The 18,017-nt window shown below is 40.5% G+C and overlaps 1 protein-coding gene across 1 annotated transcript in view; it reads right to left on the bottom strand.

Annotated features, from left to right (window-relative positions):
• Positions 1-6,033: 6,033 nt before the first annotated feature.
• The window catches only part of ephb6 (eph receptor B6), a 43,636-nt gene continuing 31,652 nt past the window's right edge, over positions 6,034-18,017 (bottom strand). The window contains exons 6-19 of the mRNA XM_003450625.4: positions 16,491-16,646; positions 15,816-16,087; positions 15,383-15,464; positions 14,588-14,712; positions 13,387-13,549; positions 11,652-11,766; positions 11,509-11,564; positions 11,165-11,281; positions 10,823-11,070; positions 10,512-10,730; positions 10,273-10,422; positions 9,022-9,206; positions 8,752-8,910; positions 6,034-6,614 (exon numbers count right to left, since the gene is read on the bottom strand). Coding sequence (XP_003450673.2) covers positions 6,509-6,614; positions 8,752-8,910; positions 9,022-9,206; positions 10,273-10,422; positions 10,512-10,730; positions 10,823-11,070; positions 11,165-11,281; positions 11,509-11,564; positions 11,652-11,766; positions 13,387-13,549; positions 14,588-14,712; positions 15,383-15,464; positions 15,816-16,087; positions 16,491-16,646 — 2,153 coding nt within the window. The 3' untranslated portion in view covers positions 6,034-6,508. The remainder of the gene's footprint in view (positions 6,615-8,751; positions 8,911-9,021; positions 9,207-10,272; positions 10,423-10,511; positions 10,731-10,822; positions 11,071-11,164; positions 11,282-11,508; positions 11,565-11,651; positions 11,767-13,386; positions 13,550-14,587; positions 14,713-15,382; positions 15,465-15,815; positions 16,088-16,490; positions 16,647-18,017) is intronic.

Here is an 18,017-nt window from a genome sequence, read left to right as displayed (position 1 = left end):
GAAGCACTTGTGAGATATGACAACAAATGTACACCTCTGGGTTCTGCACAGACCGGAGTCGGGAGGATAAACACACTCAGTCTGGAACAACCATTTTCCTAACCAGCTCTCTTAGGGTCACAGGTGAGCTGGACACCCGACCATCTCACCAATAACCTAACATGCATGTCTTTGGACCCAAGGAAAACCTACAGAGTCATAGACAGAACATCTATAGAACGACTGGCCAGAGATATGAACCTACAACTTTCTTGTGTGAGCATTAATCACAGAAATTTGAAAAACTGCAATAATTAAATAAAAAAAACCTCCCCCCCCACATGCTTCTCAAACTTTAATTATTCATAATGGGCTGCATTAAATGATAATGCAATTAAGATGTATTAATAATATGTATTTTAAATACACTTTAAATCATGATTAAATTGGATTATCTAAAACCATCTTCTTCCTCTGTTGTCTGCTGTAATACAATCTGGAAAATTCCAGGTCACGTGAGTCATTCTCATATTTCTCTTTAGTTCATCATCAGGTATTTTCAGTGTTAAAAAATATTTTGAGTCTTTCTTTGACCCCATAATGTCAAATGTGTCATATTTTATACACACATTTTGAGACCTCAGTGTGATTTTTTACCCCTTAAAAACCAGATGCGTAAAGTTAGACACATAAAGTGGTCATGTGAGTACAAATTATTAAAACTCATATATGTAAATCAATATTTAATTTCTTCTTTAAACAAAATTGTCACAAACTTCAATAAACACCCCAGTTTTACAAAAAAGGCGGTTATTTCATGGTTCAGGCTTCAGAGGGTTACGATAATAATTCAGTAGGAGGAAGTAAATGTTCACTCAGTACTTTGCAGAAAATATTTTAATTTAATTTGCAAGTTTATACTGCAAATGAAATCAAATATACGAAATATAATTTTAAACAACTGTTCAGCCTACATGAGTACAATGTCGTTGTAAAATGAAAAAGAAAATGTCTGTTACAAAAATGATGCTATTTTCAAATTTTGTGAATTACTGTTTCCTTCCTAAGTTTTTAGAGAGAGTAATTAAAATTAACGTTTTAGATTAAAGCGGGGGTTGTCTGTCTTTATGTGATCAGAATTGAAATTAAAGCATATTTTTATTTAAGTCTTGAACCGATTGCACCTTTTTTAACATTCTTCATCTTCATCCACAGTCTGACCTGCATAGTGTTTATATGACTCTTTGTGTTTAACGTAATGTCAGTGGAAGATAGTTTATATGAGTTAAATTTAATATATCACCAAGTAAATAAGTAAAATTTATTTATGTAGCAGGATTGTAGATACGGATCACAAAGTGATTTACAACAACAATCAACAAATAAAAATACAGACATTAAAACACAACAATAATTTCATTAATTTAAAAGCAAGCCTGTACAAGTAAGTCTTGAGCTGCTTTTTAACAGTTTCACTGCAGCCCACAGAAACGAAATCTGAACTGTAGTGGTGGTGCATACCATAGTTAAGAAGCCACAACCTCAGACGGACAGTGTCTTTTAATTTTCAGTCTAAAAAGATGAACCACCAACAGGTTTTGGTCCGAAGATCTCAGTGACCTGCATGTTTTATATGACTGCAGTTCACTAATGTAAGCAGGCATTCAACCATGCAGAGCTCTGGAAATAATCACAAAGATACATAATGCAAAGACAGCAAAATAGGTGTCAAGTGAGATCACTAGAGAGCCTAATAAGTAGCCTTGTAGCTGCACTTTGCAGTTAGTGATTTGTAAGTGATCCAAAAAGGACTCACTGAGGCCAACGTACAGTGAATTACAACTTTGAGGAAACAAAAGCATGAATTATAATTTCTAATTCTGACTTGGACACCATTCGACTGAGGCGGGCAGCATTTCATAGATAAAATGCAGGATCCCACAAGGCTATTAATATGTGTATTAAAACTAAGAGCCTGATTAAATCTGACACCTACATTTTTGACATTTCATTAAAACAATGATGACAAAGACCCAAGACTAATAATCAGAGTACAAACAAAGCTGTCAGTAGCACAAACAAAAACTTTTCTCTGTGTTAAGTGAAAATAATTAGCAGCCATGCAGTTCTGTATGGCATCAATACAGTCTTAAAGGATGGATATTTTTACAACATTCTTTGGAGTAAAAGAAATGTACAATCGGATATCATCTGCATAACAATGATATGAGACACGTTTAAATGTGTTGAAGTGATAGTACAGTGCAAACAGAACAGGTCCCAAAACAGAACCTTGGGGCACACCATAGCACAAAGTTGCAAATGAGGACACCAAGCGTTAAGCAGCAACTGAGTAAGATCCAGATCCAGAGATGCCCAGCCATGTTGCTAAACTGTCAATCAAAACAACATGATCAATTGTGTCATATGTAGCTGAACAACATTTTCATCTGCATCTCTCTTCATTAAAATGCCACGAGAAACTCTAAGAACAGCAGTTTCATTAGGGTGATAGATCCTAAGGTCAACAGTTCAAATTATTTGCAATTGAAAAGGAAAAAAAAATCTGAATTCAGTGTAGGGTCTGTAACTGTAAATGGTTTTGTTGTGTATGTTTTGCTGATATTGCTTTTGTGCTTTAATTTAAGAACATTTTCAATAAAGACGTTTAATTTTGTAAATGGTATGAATACTTATAACTACGTCTGCCAGTGCTACACTATAAAACAAAAGGTTTTATAGCAAATTAAACAGTGCAAAAGACAAAGTGCATAGTGTCAGTTTTAGACAGTTTTATGACCTAAATTGTTGCATTTATTTCATTTTTATATAATATATTCTTCATGTGCTGCAGGGTGTTTATTCTAGCTGTAAATATTGTCAGGGAGTTCAATATATTGCAATAAATTACATCATGTTAGTTGTCATGCATTTTTAATGTAAAATCCTAGTCTGCAAAATAACAGCTGATATTAGTTACCTCATAGATGTGCTGTGTTATAATTTACCCTGCAATGTAGAAGAATAGAAAATGCATGAAAATGAAAAGATCTTAAAGCTCTGTGTGATCTCAGGATATGGATGATAGCTCATTAAGTAAAGTTTTGTTAGTGTAAATATTGTTATAATTATCCTGCAGTTTGGCATTAGGATGCAATGCACTGCAGTATGAATACTATATATACAGTAAAACAGCAAGGCACCAGCCAGATTACCCTGGCAGACATGAAATGGAGGTTTTTGTAGTCTTTATATCAGTCCAGATCTGCTCTGATGTCAGCACCACTGGGACATGTGGGAGACCTGTTTCTGTTCTTGGATTACTGCTGAGCCCAGCAGATCTCTAACTCTGATTTTACACAAACCTGCTGATGTGCGGAACGTGAAGTGCGAGGAGTCCACAAAGTTCACTTTTGGACACTGTGAAGGTGATATTAACGGAACAAGGTGAGCCTGTTACACATGTTTTCAAGCGAAATGTGACCATAAATATGTAAATCTGTGACCGTGTTAGTCATTCTGTTGCTTTGCCCATGACCGTGAAATTCCACTTGTGTTTATCTTTTGTTACACAATGTTCTGACTGTATTGTTTGACCATGACAGATAGATAACTTGTTTCTATAAACGGTTCTACACTTTTGACTTTTCTACTGATGTTTGGCTCCTTTGAGAAGGTAAATAAAACCACCACAACCATAATGCATAATATAGTATTAGTTTTATATTTAAAAAGGTAAAGTTTAAAAAAAATGTCACGATGTACCATATCTGAGAAAAACTTAAAGCTGCCAATGCATTAAATCACGAGTAACCCTTTCTCTTGGTTATATGGGCGATTTGTGTTGCTCATTCTTTATTACTTATGGTTTCCTATCATGTCAAATTCACGTCAGTCAAAATTCAAAAATAATTGCTATTGTCCAGTAATCTCTGGGCCAGTTTTCTCCCTGAATCTGTTTGCACCCCTCCTTTTTTTCATTTTCAGGTGACGTTGAATAATTTGGAGGTAGCCCTCATCATTATTCCATCTACTGTGCAACGTACCACCAGCAGCAAAACAGTCCCAGTGCATGATGCTACTACCACCGTGCTTGGCTGTTCGTACCATGTTCTTAGGTTTGAAAGCTTCACTGTTTCATCTCCAAACATGGCTCTTGTCATTGTGGCCAGCTCAATCTTTGTCTTGTCTGACCATAAAACTTTTCTCCAGCTGCAAATTTCAGTCAATCTTTAAGGTGCTGATTTTAGAAACAGGGAGCTTTCTTAGTCGGCACCCTCTAAGTTCATGGCATCGCTGTCCACTGTGACACTCAGCTGTCTCTGGTTCATGGCATGCTTGAGGCTTGGTGGCTCGTGGGTTAATCCTGAGCACACCAACTAATTTCCTTTCATCTGAGGGTGACACTTTATGTCTCCTTCCAGACCTTGGCAAATTGTTGACACAGCTGAATAACTTGTACTAGCGTACAGTTTTTTTTTTTTTTTGATGATCTTGTAATCTGCGGTTGTTTAGAAATAACTTCAATAAACTTTCACAGCTCTCTTTAGATCTTCACTGAGTTCCTCGGATCTTCCAGTGAGTATTAGTAAATCCAATGAGTGCTGTCAAACAATCCTTTTTGTGATGGCAAAAAGAAACTACCAGTTGTAGTTAATCATGATCAATAATGAGAAGTTAATAGACTTTGGCCTTGTCAAGTTAAAAGACAACTTAGAATCTTCGGCAACACTTATTAAAAGATTTAAGTAAATATATGTATATATTTGAACCTATATGTATCCTTTTGGCCCAGGGTTTATTAAAGATTACGATGCCTAAATTACATGACATTAATGCCCATGATGAGCATATGTAAACTTATGACTTGCACAAGTGTATATTAGCAATGGTTTAGTCTCAGGATTCAAAACATATGCTTTGCGGTGTTTGCATGTGTGGGTGGTGTCATGCTTGCGTCTTCTGAACTGAAGCATTCATTTGCCTCATGAAAATGACTATATTCATTATTTTCTCTTTGCAAGTCGTATTTAATATCGCAACTGTTTCCAGATAATTATTATTTTTATATAAGAGCAGAAGGGATGAGAGAGAAAATGCAGGAGACTGCTTTTTTAAATAAAATCATATTTATTTTACAAATTTGCACAATTACGGAACAGTGGTGAACATTCATACAAGTAAACACCTATAAATGTGTGTAGCCTGACACACTTGTCTCACATGCGCGCACACACACACACTCACACACAGACACACTCACTCACACACATCATGTACAGCATGTACACAATAACAGAGCCTCATATACAGCACACAGACATACGGGCAGCTACCTACAAAGCATTTTGCTTCCTTCCTTCAAGTGTAAATCAGATCAGATTTTGTCCATCTTGCTCATTTCACACATTCGCAATGCTTCAATGACTCAGTGTCGTTACTCTAGCGATCAAACAAAAGAGGTGAAGTGTGAAATGCAGACATACTGTAAAGGTGGGTGCTGTTAGCTTCTGTTTCCATCGCAGGCAGAAGCTCGTGTTCGCAGCTGAGGTGAAGTTTGGAAATAGTTTTAGAGTAAGTGAGCTCTGCTGTCACCGAGAGGCTCGACAGTGAGAGTGAGTTGCACAAACAGCGCAGCTCTCAGACCTTGGATATGTCTTCTAAAGGGGGATAAAAAAACAAAACAAAACAAAACATGGCTTACATTTATTAAAAGCCTGTTCGTGTTTAGGTTGATTTTCCCAATATTATGGCAGTGATTGCTATATAACTTTAAGGATTTGCAGTACCGACTTTGGACAGGTGGTTTATAGCATTTGCTATAACACTGAACAACCTATACATTTTTCTGACAGCCAACGGTAACACCTCCTTAGGTGATTCATTAGCTGCTAGGTAACACTGTTTGTTTAGCATTTGGCATTTAAAGTGGAGAGGAAGTGATACAACTTTACAAATAACTCAAAAAAAAGAAAAATTAGAAAAAGGCTTTGATTGTCTTCACGCAATTCTTTGTGAGGAGAGATCTCCCTAAATACTTTCACAAAAAAAATACTTTCGTGGTTTTATTGAGCACAGGGGAAACGGAAGCATTTCAGGCGAGGTGAGCAGAGGAGGAGAAAGGGAGAGTTTGGACTGCAGAGGGGGGAGGAGAGGAGAAGGCAGACAACAATAAAGTGAAATCTAGTGGAAAAACATAGAGGAATCTTTAAAGTCCTCCCTGTCAGCAACTTTCTAGCCTCACTTTGAGTTGGACCGCAGCTCCTGTAGTGAATTGTAGTGTATCTCTCTTCTGTTAGTCGTCTCGAATGACTGGCTGAGAAAGTCTTTTCTCACTGCTTCTGGTTGCAGTGTCAGGTATATCAGAATAGACAGAGTGGCACTGTTAGCTGATTCTCTCTCTCTCTCTCTCTCTTCTTTATGGTTAAAATGTGCACCATCCAAATAAAATGTTGCGGAAACTGGACGCAACAAGCAGAGGAATGTGAAGCCCATAAATCCACGGCACAGGTTGTATTGCTGGTAGGTTTCAGACCTCCACCTGCCCCTGTGTCAGGTGAGCCCTGAGCTGCTGGGCTGCGCTGACGATCTTCCTCTGGTGTCCCAGCAGGTTCACGCCGAGATCCTGGACGTCTCTGAAGGAGAGTTCAGGCAACAATATTCAAAGCTTGACAAAATCAATAAGTAAGAGCTACATGGTAATTTTCTGGTAATTTTCTAACAGTTTGGATTATCCCAGAAAGTTCAGTCGGTTCACCTGGATGTTGCATTTTCTCCCACTGGAAAGCAACGTCCAGACGAACAGAGTCAACGTTCTGGGATTTCCTTACCTGGATGATCGAGCATGCATCAATATAGTTGGATTTTGACACAGAAAATCTAACAACCCCTTTGTGCTATTTTCTAATGTGAAAAAGAACAACCCCCAAAAAACATAGGCAGCTGGATGTCTTTAAGTTTGTGAACCTCAGAACTGAAGGAAACCTCCTACAAAACAACTACACAAAACACACAGTTGCCTTCTTGTTTTCAAGCTCTTCACGCTACCATGAGCCGAATGACTGAAAGGTAGTAGCAGAAGTTTGAGTCGTATTTTTACACCTTGTTGCTGCTGCTTGGTTAACGGTAGATGCTGAAACCGCATGATTAGATTGAATAGAATCAATGTGGCTCCACATTAATTGCAAAAACAATATTGCAGTCCACATTGGCTTGTCTTCCTCCTCTCACCCAACTGGCACATGGCTGCCCTTCCCTGACCCTAAAGCCGCTGGAGGTTACTTCCTGTTAAAAGGGAGTTTCCCATCCTACTGTTGCCAAAGCGCTTGCTCAAAGGGGATCATATGATTGTTGAGGTTTTCTCTGTTTTCTCTGTATTATTGTAGGGTCTCTACCTTAGAATATAAAGTGCCTTGAGCCAACTGTTGTTGTGATTTGGCATTATATAAATAAAACTGAACTGAACTGAATTGAATTGAATATTTTGTTATGAAACTCCTTTTTGATGTGCAGAAATTGTTTTAAATGTGTTTTATGAAGAAAATTAGATTAGAATGAGGAAGGAAAACTTTTGAGATCAACAAAAAACCTGTGAGAGACATACAGGTGTAATCTACAATGTTTTATGATGATGGTTGAAATCGGAGCTCAAACATGGGTTCTTCATGCATTGGTTCCTCTTGGACCTTCTTGGACCCTCGTGTTAACTACTGACCAACCATTCTGTCCCTATTCTACTCTAAGATTGTTTAAAGAATTAAATCTGCAGGTTGCAGAAGTTTCTCCTTTCCTTATCTTATGGTGACAATTTTTGGTTATCAGACACCTACAAAAACTGCAAAATCCTCTCAGCTATGTGTCCCTCATCAGTGGCAACACCATCAGAGCACCTTTATCTTATGGTGTCTGTTTCATAACACTAAAGGAGTGATCAGTGAGTTGCAATGAGACACCTACAGGTCCTGACCAAGCACCAGTATGCAGGGCTGCACTGAAATGTTTTTGTGCACTGAAATGCACAAAAAAAATCAGCCTTGGCACTTTTGTTGCAGTCAGTCTACAGCAGCCTCTCTCTCTCTCCCTTCATCTGTTTTCTTACTATGCTAATTTCATTTCCCTCTGTCTGTTCCTCACTCTGTTGTTGGGACTGCTGTTCCTCCGCCTGCACAGCTTCTCCACAGCTAGTGCTACAGCTTCCTCCTGTGTCTATGAGGGCTCATTACTGCTTGTTGCTGGTACATTACTACTGTTGACGACGCAGCAGCAATTGCCCTGACAGCTAACATGTTGGTTAATTTGACATTTCCTGCATCTATTTCTAGCTTCTCTTTCTTTGTCTCTCTTAGCTTTTAGCGCCACTTTTTCAGCTCTTCTTTCACACTAAACTCTGTTCGGTAAGGTGTGTGAGAGCACAGCAAAGATAGGGGAGGGTCCAGTTGCATTAAGAGGTTTGATAGGGCAGTACAGTAATGAAAATGAACAAAAAGGCTGCTAGTGCTTGTATTGCTGGCCCTTCTATTGACCCATCTGTCTAAAAGTGCGTCGGCCCACTGGGCTCTTTACCACTATGCGACAACTTGACTTGAGGTTTCAGGTTGTGTATAAGCCACTTGGATCCTCGATACCTGATGAGTGTGCTTGATAATACTCATGACATAGCTAAAATTAAATTAATGATTGATCTAATTAAATCTTAAGTCAAGAAGCCAGCTTTAAAAATGTTTGATATATTTTTCTGTATTTTTACGTTTGTAACCATCCATGCATACTCACTCCATCGTAAGCTTGCTGACTCTGTCTAACGTGTCCAGGTGCGCTCGATCAAACTCATCCTGATACCTCTCCATCCTCAGCGCTTTCAGCCAATCACTGACCGTCGCCACTGACGATAAGTCTGTGGGAGTGGGGCTGAGCAGCGGCTGGGAGCAGCTTCTGTAAATGTCAAAAATGAGAGCACAAGAATCCATAACTGCAGCAGATTGTGCATCACCTGCTGCCTCGGATATGCTGTGCAGGAGCGTTTGCCAGGAGCTGGCGTCTCACCGAGTTGGCTCAGCTTTGAGGGATGCGGGGTGCCTGATGAGTCGATCCAGAGAAGACAGGACTGAGTCGAAACCTGGTCGGTCTGCCCGGTCGGCCTGCCAACACTGAAGCATTAGAGAGTGGAGGGCAGGGGGGCAGTTGTGGGGGGCCGGGAGACGGTACTGATCTGCTACTGCCTTCATCACCTGCAGACACAAAGGGGAAGGCATCAGACAGAAGTAGGGCAGATGGAGTCTTGTGTAATTAGCCTCCATGAAAGGTCACAGATCACTCAGAGCTTTCAAGAATGACTAAGAGAAAATTATGCAAATTTCATCAGTTTGGCATTTTGTCACCATTTAAATATGCCTGTTGTGTAACAGGAGGAGGGGGAGGGAAGTACATTTAAGTACTGGAGGGCCACATTTGTGTAATAATACGTTTATTCCTCTAGATTACTGAAATATTGTACATAATGAAGGCTGTTTTAACAGCTTAAGCATTTAAAATATGATTTACACAGCACGAATTAATCTTTATTTTGCAGATACAGTATTTTCTGTGTCGGTAGTGATTTGATTTTATTGGTACTTGACTGCTACATGAGGCACTGAGTGCAAAATTTAGGAGGTTTTTTTGTTAAAAACTTCACATTGGCTGAGAAAGACAGATAATAATGCCTAATCCATGGGCTTGGCAAAATGTTAATTTGGGCTAAAGAAGGACTTCATTAGATCACTGTGATCCCATTTATTGACTCCATGAACATCTCATTCTTATAAATGATATGAATGCTATAGCTCAGGAACAGCTGGAAGGAATATTTATGGTGCAAATATCCGTTTGAAATCAATGATGAAGTTCAAGATCACGTTGATGTCACGTTTTTGGATGTATCTTAAGAACTTATATGCAAAATATGAAAAAAAAATCCAAAAGGTCAAAGGTCAGCTTTACTCTGACATCATAATGTTAAATACACTCTTCTGTCTATTATTTAAAACACGAGCAGAGGGCACCTTCAGTCCAATACTGAATTGTTGTTGTTGATATGTAATTTCTTGAACACTTTATTAAATTATGTATTAGAAGACTTTTAAAATGCTCAGATGTTAATTGCCACCTGAAAAGTTAGTGGAAGCACACATCAGCAAAGCAGTAATTCTAGCTAACTGTATATTGTTACACCATATTAAAGATAATTGCACTATAGCACAGGTTTTGCACATTTGCTTCTTTAAAAATTCAGGAAACATTTTTCTTCATACTCACCTCTTGATTGCTCATGTCCCAGTACGGACGCTCTCCGTAGGACATAACTTCCCACATCAGTATTCCAAAGCTCCAGACATCACTAGCTGAGCTGAACTTGCGATGCTGAAATGCTTCAGGTGCCGTCCACCTCACAGGAATCTTACTGCCCTGATAGACAAAAACGGAGCAAAAACATATACAGTGACTCAGTGATGATGGAAACCAAGCTAAAATGTGCTCCGTGCCTTGGAACCTACCAGTGAGGCAGTGTAAGTTGGTATGTTGTGGTCCAAGCCCCTCATAAGCCTGGAGAGGCCAAAATCGGACACTTTACAGACCAGGTTGGAGTTAACCAACACGTTCCTGGCCGCCAGGTCTCGGTGAACAAAGTTTCTCTCAGAGAGGTAACGCATCCCTGCTCCAACTCCCCTGAGCATCCCGACAAGCTGGAGGACACTGAACTGACCTTCGTTCTCCTGAAGAAATTAAGAGACATGATGGAGAAAAAAAAGTCTCCAGTGTGGTGTAACATGTGCAGGAATTGCTGACAGTGTGTTGTTTTTCTCACCCTGAGGAAGGCATCCAGGGGCCCGTTCTCCATGAACTCAGTGACGATCCTCTCTGGAGGGGTACGGGTGATAACACCCTCTAGTTTCAGCACATTGGGGTGGTCAAACTGTCCCAGGACTCCTGCTTCACTGAGGAACATCCCCCTCTCTCTGTCCGACGCTCCCCACCGCAGAGTCTTCACTGCTACCAGCACTTCCCTGCGACCCAGCGGACGGTATCGACCGCGGGAAACCTCACCAAATTGGGCTGTAATGGAATAAACACGGAGGAAATTTCACTGTGCTGACAGCCAGCATGTAACTACAGCAAGATTTAAAAGAAAGGAAACCATGAAACATACCTGCACCAATCACCTCCTCGATCTTGAGGTGAGTGGGGTCGATCTCACGGGCAAATTCTTTGACCGCCTCACTGGGGTCCTCATAAGTGGATGGGTCAACGTAATACTTAACTCCACCTGAGAACAAGAAATCTACTTTTTAAAAAATGATTCTGAATTTTTAGTGCTTTATTTTTGACATGTAATCCCAAATACAAGATAAAAATGATCTCTTATAATTCGCAGCCGATGATTTACTTTATACACAGATAGGAATATATTTTTTTAGTATTATTCATTTAATTATAAAAATATTGAGCCACTTTCTTTTTTTTCAATAAAATACCAATGAAAACATCACTCACCTCTGTTACTGATGTACCTCTGGAGTCGGTCACTGTATGGACTCTCCCTCCTCTTACTGCCATGTAAAAGCAGTCAAAAACTGTAATACCAGATTAAAACATACATGCACGTATCTGTCACTGCATTTATACCACCAACCAACCTGCGAAATACCACCACGACCACAATGGCTGCCACGACAAGGAGAAACGCCGCCCCACCCATGACCGAGCCCACCAGCAGAGGAAGCCGAGTCTGGATTTGCTGTGAATGCTCCTCTGCGGGAGAGAAAATGAAACACCTTCAGCTGTCGTGTGTCTCAGGGGTGTCATCAGCTTTCAGCTCTTTTTTGACCTGAGAAAGACGTTATGTAACAAAAATCTGTTGTATCTACAGCTAAAAGCAGTGGATTTAACAAGTTCAAATGTGCTTTTATTGGATACACAGACTACTTTATCTTTAGTTACAGCGATATATGTTCTATTTGAAAGTTTGATATTGATGTTAACACTGAGACAGAGATGTTTTCTTAGTAGTAAAATGACAAAATAACTATAGAAAGACGTTTGCTGTGTTCATAGTGAGGTGTTTAACCTCTTAATCTTTGAATTCAGGTGTTTTCAATCCTATTCCCACAGGTGCAGCCATGCAGTCTGTTTTTAGAAACATCTGTAAAAGCATAGGTCATTCTAAACGCCTCACTGAAGTCGAGCGTGGGACTGTAGCAGAACGCGAAAGTTGCAATAACTTATTCCTCCTAGCTACTCCACAATCAACGGTAAGTTGTATTATTGCAAAGTGAACACGCTCAGGAACCACAGCAGCTCAGGCAGGAAGTGGCAGACCATGTTAAGTTATAGCACAAGGTCACTGAGACGCACCTTTCTGCTCATTCAATAACAGCTGAGTTTCAAACCTCTGACGTAACATCAACACAGAAACTGGTTCACGGTGTGGGTTTCCATGGCCAAGCAGCTCCTGCTGGTGAAATCTGTAGGTGGCCCAGGACATGTATCCATATAGTGTAACTTTGGTCCTTCTAGTGTCGCCATCCCAGTTCTGATTGTGGGTTTTTGAGGTTGAATTCTTTCTTTTTCAGGTGTTCAGAGTTTTGTTATGTCTTTATTTATTTTTGAGGATTTTTGGAGCCTTTAGTTATTGTTTTGATTTAGTCTGTTTTATAGTTTAGAAGTGTTCCTTCAACCTCCTGTGTCTGCTCACTCTTTAGCTCCCGTCTCTAACTTACTGTTTTACTTTGGCAGTCATTTCTCTCCTGCGCTTCGATTATTTCCCCTCCTGTCTCGTTGTCTTTGAACATTATCACCTGAATTTTGTTACCCTGGTGTGTCCACTTTTTCTAAATATATCACATCTAGTCGCTGATAGCTGATTTTGTGCTTCTGGTTTGCAACACAGTCTTCTCATTTCTAGATGATTATTCTTTGTTCCCTAGTTTCTCTAATTGCTATTCCTGAATTTATCATGCTATCCTGACATCTTCCTCTGGTCTTACTCTTACCATTTTTTATGTGAATGGTAAGGCCTTATATTACCCGTTAAGCTTTGTATTACATATAGTAATGCAGCTTCACTGAGATGAATGTAACTGCAGTTACGGTAATTGAAAGCTGCCCCAGCTTTTGTCTTTTTTTCCTTTGTAAATGCTTGTTGTTGTACTAAGTACAGTCGTGCACACCGACCCTCAAACAACAGCATGTGCATTTATTTTAATGCTTATGCCAATATGATCTTTTGACAGTTTTCTATAATCATTTCAAATCAGTTAAATTCAATTCAATTCCTCAGTGTGCTTTCTATTGTAAGGGACAGACCTTGCAATAATAGAATACATACTTTTTTCTTAAACTATAATAAAAATGAATGAATGTGTGCGTTACCTAGAGGCAGCGTCGTGAAGTAGATGGTGTTGCTGTAGGGCCCGTAGCCTCGCTCATTCCGAGCTCTGATCTGGAAGGCGTAGATGGAGCCGGGAATCAGAGACTTGACGGTCACTGTGTTAGTCTCACTGTACACAGTCAATGCGCTGTCCACATCTGAACCCTGACCAACAGAGAAGAATGACGTTAAGGGTCTGTTGTTTGGGGTCAGTTTGTTTTGTGTACGCTCAGTAAAGGATGCCTTTGTGTGTATTTACACCCAGCGAGCACTTCAACGATTGTTGTTTTGTTGTTTGAATGCCATACTGCGTTATGGTGGAAAAAATGGTTCCATTATAAAACATCTTGTTGCCTGCGCAGGCTGGACATTGTGAACATGAGTTAATGTTCTTCTTGTAGTTTCTAGCAAATTTTTGTACATTATAATTTTGTCAGTTAAAACAAAGAAATCTAAATAATTCTGGTAATACTGGAAGAGTAAGACAGGCTGCATATTAAAGTCAAAACAGCAAGATCATGCTCACTGCTGTGAAAACAGGCCAGCTCACTAATAAAGAACACACCACAGGTCAATATAGCGGTCACTGGGTAGGAAGAAAGATGCTTGTAGTCACAGGGAAAGTCAAGAGGCTCATAAAAGCTCACATCCAGTACAAGATGGTCTTCTGCTACAGACTTGATGTGTTGTGCATTCAGAGATGCTCTTCTGCACACCAAGGCTGTAACAGGTGGGTATTTGGGATGATGTTACTTTCCAATCAGCATCAAGGAGTTTGACCATTCTCCTTTGACTTCTGGGATCAGCGAGACATTTTCACCCAGAAAACTGGATATTTTCTCTGTTTTGAACCACTCTAAAAACCACGCCACGTTCAAAGTCACTGAAATCACCTTTCTTCCTAACCTGATGCTCAGTTTGAATTTCAGCTGGTTATCTTGACCATGTCTACATACCTAAATGTGCTGAGCTTCACGCAATTGGCTGATTAGATATTTGTGTTAAAAATACGTTTATGGCAAAACCAGTTTATGTCCATAGAGTTGATATTGCATCCGTCTCATCACAACCATTTCGTAACCAAATAACTTGGTTTATAAGAGAAGTTGTGACGTCCACTCACAACCATGTTTTAAGCTGCTATCAAACTGAAAAACTAATGTTGAAACTTTCTGCCGTTATGTGTGACTTCACTGAACATACCTTGTCATAGTATCTGAGCTGATACTCCAGGATGTCTCCATTAGGCCTGTCTGGCTGAGGCCACGACAGAGTGATGGAGTCCGGGGCCCGGCTCAGCTGGTGCATCATAGGAACGGTACTGGGAACTGTGGGTGACAAGAGATGATTCTTGAGCACGTTAAAACAGGAGAGCTGTGCTCGAGTGGCAGTGCCCACATGAGGGCAGTGTTACAAAACATGTAGACGGAATTCAGCCGAGCGTAAAAGTGAAGCAGGAGTTTTTATGGTGCACCAGTCAGGATCTAGTTTCACTCAGTGAGCTGGGAGCAGTTAAAGGGAACTTTCTGGCATTCCATTCATTTGATCAATAAGCTCTGAGAGCACTCACAGGAAGATTTTAGATAATGTGGGCTCATTGAACCTCCTAGCCAGTCTTGATCGGTTTCATGGAAAATTGTATAATGGTGTACTTGGTGTGCACAATGCCCCATTCTCCTCTCCTTTGCCCACTCATCTGCTTTCATCTTTCTTTCTCTCGGTCTCTTTGTCTTCCCATCTCTCATTTGTCCCTTTCTTCCTCCACTGTGACCATAATGGGATCTGACAGGATTTTGTAACCTCGAGCAACCTCCCGTTCAGAGAGCAGGAGCAGGAAACATGGAGCAAAGAGACCGAAAGAGAGGGGAGGAGGAGGGGGAGAGAAAACTGACACACACACACATACACACACACACACAGTATCTACGCAAACATCATCATCAGAGCGTCTCTTCCGCTTTCATCTCATCTTTTTCATCCTCTCTGTCCTGTTCTCACCTGACTGGCTCGTAGTGAAATTGATGCTTGAGTATCGAACTGGAAAAGGACTCAAAGCTGACACTTCATTCATGGCTTGCACCTGTCAATACCAAGAACACACAGATGTGAATTTCAAAGCCTTTTTTTCCCCATTTATATTTATGACACGCTTCAACGTTTGAGAAACAAAGACAGACACGTGCAGCGTCCACTATGACAGTTCAACAAACGCCAGGAAATGGGAAATATCTGTCCATTATGAATAAGGAATAAGCGATGCTTTAGTCAAGGTATGCCGAACTAAATAATAAATGTTGGTGTGTATTTACTGATGCGGCACTTATAATAAAATAATAGAGCACAGTGGATTCATCTCATCTGTGGGTCCAGGAAGTGCTTCAAACTTTGAGTGAGATAGGACAAGAAAGAATCTTCCGTTTTTCCACAGCACCTGTATGAGATACGTGACTCTGGTCAGCAGGTTGTTGAGGGTGACCTTGGTTTGTTTCAGGTTGGTCTGGGAGGGGCTGAAGGTGACGCCCTCCCCACACCAAGAGCACAAAGCCGAGTTGGTGAAGGTCGGTGACGGACAGATGCGACACACCACCCCGTACCACACCTCACTTCGGCCTCCCATGTCCACCGGAGGGCGCCACCTCAAGGAAACCCCACCATCGCCGCTCTCATACTCCCAGGTCAGAGAGACTGGAGCAGACGGAGGAGCTGAGGAGAAAGCAGAGATGGGGAGAATGGGAGGAGTTTGACATACATAATGCAAGCGGTGGACTCTAAGATGGAAGCATCTGGTAAAAATGTTTAAGATATGAAAGAACCTGCAGGCTGGCAAAGACATTTATGCAATGAAAAGTAACGGAAAGAACTTTATAAAATAGTTTGATGGTGAGGCAATTTCATATGAACGAGCGTAGGAAAGTTTCATGCTTAACAGGTTTTTCTGTTGGTGCAATTTAAAGATTAAAACAGTCTTTAAAAGCAAAAGGATTTAGTTCCACTGACTGTGTATCTCGGTTCTCACAGTCTGAGCAAATGACAAATGACTCCAATGAGGCCCCTTGAACGCCTCGCAGAGGAGCCAGGCGTAAACAAACAAACAGACAAAGCTCACTTGTGCAGGCAGAAGAGTTGGCATCGCTGGCGGCCCGGTAAAAGCCGCTGCGACATTCACACACACTCGATCCCTCATGGCTGGTTCGGCTGTTGGATGGGCACACAGTGCAGGGAATAGAGCCTGAAATGGACTTAAAGTAGCCCACGGGACAGGCTGTAAGGAGACATGAAGACAGAAGAGGGGTTGTGTTTTATTAACAGCTTGCGGTTATATAAATAAAGTGATCACTGCTCCATTAGCGGTGTTCACTGCTATGAGTTTGCAGGTTTAAACTATGAAATGCTGCAGCTGCTGTTAAAGAAACAAGCTTAGATTTGGGCTCAGATGCACATGCCACTATTTTTTTTTTTATATGGTCAGAAAATAACACACTGATAACATTCAAGCCAGTTCAGAATAGCCAGCACTTGGATTTGCCGCTGAAATACATTAATAAAAGTGCTAAAATCAGTTCAGCTGACCAAATATCTTTTGCGCTCCTCAAACTAGCCTCTTCTGGACCTTTCAGTGATATCACACCGTCTTCCTCAAAGCTCAGTTGTCAGTGCACTGTGGAAGTAGATAATGGAAAGTAATCTGCATGACATTCAAAGCGAAAACTTGGGAAGACCTCAGCAAGTGGACCTTCGGTTGAGATTGCTTTGTCAACTCTGATTGCAAAGTGCAGCTAATATTCACAGGTTCACTGAAAGTGCACGTGTACATCATGTGCGACGTAGTTTAAATTAAGAGGAAGTATGCACATCTGGCATTATTCAGACAATTCAGCCCAGGTTTTGTTTTATGTAAGGTCTTCTGTGATCTGTATTATGTGCAGCTCAGAAGTCACGAATATCAAAAACAAACAAACAAAAAAAGCCTCTTACTTAATCCCTTTTTATTGTTTCGCTCATTTTGTCCAGAACAAAATCAAACTGCAGTAACTGGTTTGGGGTTAAGCATCAATTTCAGCTTGGCTTGTGGTTCCCGTCGGTTCAAAAGTTCATCTGAAAGGCAGCGGTCTCTTGTTTGTTGTTGGCTTAACCCGGCACTATCATTTACTTTTGTTTATAGAGGAAGTGGCCAGCAAACCGACAGTCACATACACACATACAGAGACACACACGAAAGGTCATAGAGAGCGTTTTGAAGGTGGAGGTTGACTTATTTACCTCATCTCCTCCTGGACAATAAGCAATATGAGGATATTACTTACAGATCTGTTAGTTTACTTCAGCATAAAGACTGTAAACAGGAGGAGACCGTTTAGCCACAGTCTCATGTGGTAAAAGCAATTAATGATAAATATTTATACACACCATAATTAGGAGTTCGAGTGTGTTGATTTGTGAGCTGTAGGGCTGCTGTAGAGCAGATTTGTCTCACTTTGGACAGAATTAGATTGTTTTTTTCTCCTTTTGCAGTATTTATGCTAACCTGGCCTAACCGACTGCTTATATGATTTGTATTTATCGTACAAAGAGCAGCAGAGAGACTGCTGTCAACCCTTCCAGCAAGTAAGAGTAGAAAATGTTTTCCCCAAGT

This window comes from Oreochromis niloticus, linkage group LG11, assembly GCF_001858045.2.
Source record: "Oreochromis niloticus isolate F11D_XX linkage group LG11, O_niloticus_UMD_NMBU, whole genome shotgun sequence".
NCBI lineage: Eukaryota > Metazoa > Chordata > Actinopteri > Cichliformes > Cichlidae > Oreochromis > Oreochromis niloticus.
The sequence above is the reverse complement of the archived record's forward strand: the minus strand, read 5'-3'. Positions and strand labels throughout refer to the sequence as shown.